Raw genomic sequence first — 3,929 nt, 5'->3', positions numbered from 1 at the left:
CCCGGCTGCCCTCCCTGCCATCCTGGTGCCCTTCTGTGCAGGGGGATATTGGCAAAGGGAGGAGCAGGGCTGACCTTTCCATCTGTCCTGGTGCCTTCCAGCACCCCGAGGTGCCTGTTCCGGGTGCTTCCCTGTGAGGTCTCTGCTGGCCTCCATCTGGTCCAGGAGCTCTCCTGGGTGAGCGTGTTCACCCAGGCTAGTGCACGTGTGTGTGGCCAGGCAGGCCTCCCTCCTGGTTACTGGTCATGCTTCCCAGTCTAGCATGGCTGCAGGATGATTTTTGTCTTGGATATCTTTTATTTACCCGCCAAATTATAGTTACGTGCAACTAGGAGTGTCGGTGTCTTCTCGTAAGCAGGGATTTCACTGGCTGGACATCTCCCTCTGGTCCTTACACATGGGTTTAAAGCTTGTTTCAGGGAGAGCTGCTGTATGAAAACCAGCACAAAATGATGGGGTTGCACTGAGGCCTCCAGCATGCTGCAGCACCATCTCCCCTTTGGCAGGGGTGGCTTGGTAAATGTCACTGGTATAGGGATGGGGTCTGGCAGACATCCCCCTCTCGTACTCCCTGCCTATGGATTAGTAATTTGCTTTCTGTACGTTCCAGCAGGATGACTGCAGGGAGCAGTGCAGCCCGGTGTGGGTGCAAGTGGTGTGACGGGAGCTGGAGCTCCAGCCCCTGCCTTCGTAGGGGTCGCTGCAGAACCGGGCATTCGTGCACTGCCCTCGTTAACCACTCATTTTGTTGGGTAGTCCTGCTCCGTGGTTTGCCATCGCCCGACGCTGACTGCCTGTTCCTCTCTGGTCCCTCTCAGCTAGGCACATTCAAATCTGATGATGGGGACTATTTCGTAGAGCCGCTGCTATCGCTCGAAGAACAGGAGTATGAAGAAGAGCACAATAAACCACATCTAGTCTACCGACACCGGACACCTCCAACTAGCTCTTCAGGGGACAGGCAGACGTGCGATACTCCAGGTACTCATTTTGTTACTGCCCTTGATGACTTGGCACTTACGAAAGGGAACTGATTTGTAGTAATCAGTAGGTTTGTGTGGGGCAGAAGGGATGTGGAGTTGAGGGATCCCTCTAGAAATGGCACCACGTGCACTAGGGCCGGGCTGGCGGTGGTACTGCTGTCCTGGAGAGACGTGGTGCGCCTGTGCTTTCTAGTAATCGGTTATAAGGAAGTTGCGGTCAGGAAAAGTGTTACGGTTTCCATTTCATCCCTGCTGTAAGGCTGGCAAGAGATCCTTTGGGCTGTCTTGCCTTAAATATCCCATGAGCCTTTAAACTTGCTTTCTGTCCTCTCCCGCGTGTAATTCCTAACCATCCTAATCTGATTTGCTCTCTGTCTGAAATTCTGTTTCTGTCCTTTAAATTACTTTCTTCTGTGTTGGTCTTGCTGTGCTCCTGGTCTTTCCTCCCCAAATCTGGTTGTGAGTTGCAACGTCTTATTTCTTTCTAGTGGAAATGAGAAGGTCCTAACACCAACCCTGACAGTTCTTCCCTTATTAATCACTTTTCTATGGTTCATTTTCAAAGGCTTTTTTTAACTCGTGGCCCTTCCTCCACCAGCACCATCTCCCTGACCTCCTCGCTCCCTCTTTCTGGTCTTTGCACATATGAAAGAGCACAAGCCTTTTTATCTCCCCTTCTTCGCATGCCTTGGTGAGCTATAGCCTTGCTCCTACTGTCCCTATTATCTGCAGCAACCTCCTGCTGCTCTCTGCTTCGTTGACTTCCTGATTTTCACAACTAATCCTCTCCTTTGGCAGCAAATACCTAAGTTCTCTCTGAAGAAGCTTATTTCTTCGGTCTCCTGTTTCACCTGCTGTTTTGCCCTCCTCCTTTGGCCTGCAGCTAGATCTACAGGAGCTTTAAAGCCTAAACAGAGTAGACCTTGACTGGCCTCCCTTGCGTGGGCTGCAAGCCGCTCATGTGCTGCAAAGTAGGTGGAGTTGCTCAGGGAATAAAGGTACCACTGGAGGAGAAGTGTGGTGCCAAACTTAAACTGCATTTAGCACGCGAGACTCGTTTGGCACCCATGACTGCGGATCGCGGCCGTACCATTGAGCTGTCGGTCTGTTCGGCTTGCACTGATCGCACTAAGTCAGAAGACACTCTGGTGCTCTGTGACCGGCCAGAGCTGACGCATTAGCGACACGTGTTTCTTCTCCTAGAAGACATGTGGATACATGTCCACATGCAAACAAATGTGCTGGGGGACAATGGTACCTCTCACAAGGCTGTCGTTGTTTGTTCTTCCAAGGGTTGCTGCTGGACTATGCCATTCTGGTTTCTCTCTTCCAGCTGTTTCTGCTCCCTTCTTTGAGATCAGATGCAGGAGACTCAGAACAGTTGGAAAGAAACATGGAATCTGGCACATTGCATCAGTAGCCCTTGGAGGAACGGAGCAGCAGATCACAGGACTCATTGAATCAAAGGTAGCTGGGAGGGCTCTGACATTCGCTTGTGGACTTTACTGTGCGCTGTTGTAACAGTCTGCTATATTTCATCCCGCTTATGTGTATCATAGCTTCCATTTAGGGTATTATTCTTCTGGATCATGATTCACAAGAATAATACCTCATCCACGATATTACCTACATGGTGTATATCTCCTTCTCCTCTTTTCCAACATGCTTTGCTTCTTGCTTGTCTTTGTTTCCTTGCTCTTCTCAGTTACTTCATGTAGTGGAGGGAGGAGGTCTAGCCTCTCAAATACATGCTTAAGGGTTCCAGATAGATATGACAGTCTTACTTGCCCTCCTGTCCTCTTCCCCTCCATCTCTCCCTGTCCCTTTCACTGTTGTCCAAGTTTTTGAAAGGGATGATGCTTTGGTCATACGTGTCTGGTGAACAAGTCTTGGTCACTTCATTTAAGGATCAAGTGCAGGGCAGCTTGGGCAATGCTGAACCTTGGTGTTCCCCCTGGGGTTACGTCCGGTGGAGAGATGGTATCTCACGTGTCTTTGGAGCAAAATCCAGGAGCACTTGCTGTTTTGGGTGGGGTGCATCTGTCACTCCTACCAGAGAAGAATGGTTTCATAAGAGTTCGAGAGTTTGTTATAGCTGTAGGGTGTTGTGTGAGTCTAGTGTTTTGTCAGAAGAACGTGTGAAAAGGTGCGTTTGCATCACAGGCTTCTGGCAGGGATTGAAATTTGCTCAAAGAGGAAATTCACGCGAGGGAAGCCTGAAGTACCCACCCTGCAGTGAGCAAGGGAGCCTGCATTGCCGGGCAGTGGTGCTATTAAGAATGGCTTTCTGATAATCTTCTTCCTGGAAATGATTAATAAGCAACATACTGGTGTGCCCTTGCCATGATGATGTAATTACAGACTTCTTGCAGTATCCAGGAAAAGTTTCCCTTGTGAGTTGACTGACAGATTGAGTAAAAGCTTTCATTTCCAGCGGTCTCCCTGGTGTTACTTTTAGTTTGCAGCGTCCTCAGATCAGCTTAGAAAAACAGGTATTTGATTTTGTTAAGTTTTAATTAGCAGTTTCTGATAACAATTTTAAGTCCTCTGACATATGAGATACTCTGCAGATGTTCTGAAAAAAGATCTTTCTCCTCTGAACGCTGATGGGTATCGAATGCAAACTGTGCTCTGCATATGAACTTTCATAGCACAACACCGGGGTCTCCTGGCAATGCACTTCAGCCGTCTGGCGTACAGCTCAACTGCCTCAATAAAAACTTTTGACAAAGTTTTCCTTGGGGTAACGGGTTAATGTAGTTTCAGTCATAGGAAATGGTGCAATTTCTCCTCCTTCCCTTCTTTTAGTTAGTACCGTGAATCAATTTGTCATCTGGTCCAGGATCTGGCAGAATAATTAGTTGTGTTTTACTGAATAGCCCTGACGGGATGAAGACTTGGCAAGGCTGATGGCATGATGTCACTAGGTGCAGCGCCGCTACCACC

General features: G+C 48.8%; 1 protein-coding gene across 1 annotated transcript in view; it reads left to right on the top strand.

The window, feature by feature from the left end:
- Positions 1-818: 818 nt before the first annotated feature.
- LOC104083769 (A disintegrin and metalloproteinase with thrombospondin motifs 9-like) overlaps positions 819-3,929 on the top strand; it is a gene marked incomplete at both ends in the record, with an annotated part of 35,429 nt that continues 32,318 nt past the window's right edge. The window contains one exon of the mRNA XM_009587379.1: positions 819-981. Within this exon, the coding sequence (XP_009585674.1) occupies positions 819-981 (163 nt within the window). The remainder of the gene's footprint in view (positions 982-3,929) is intronic.

The sequence above is a fragment of the Fulmarus glacialis genome, unplaced genomic scaffold, assembly GCF_000690835.1.
Source record: "Fulmarus glacialis isolate BGI_N327 unplaced genomic scaffold, ASM69083v1 scaffold5751, whole genome shotgun sequence".
Lineage (NCBI taxonomy): Eukaryota > Metazoa > Chordata > Aves > Procellariiformes > Procellariidae > Fulmarus > Fulmarus glacialis.
Note: the sequence above shows the minus strand (reverse complement) of the source record. Positions and strands in the feature narration are given on the sequence as shown.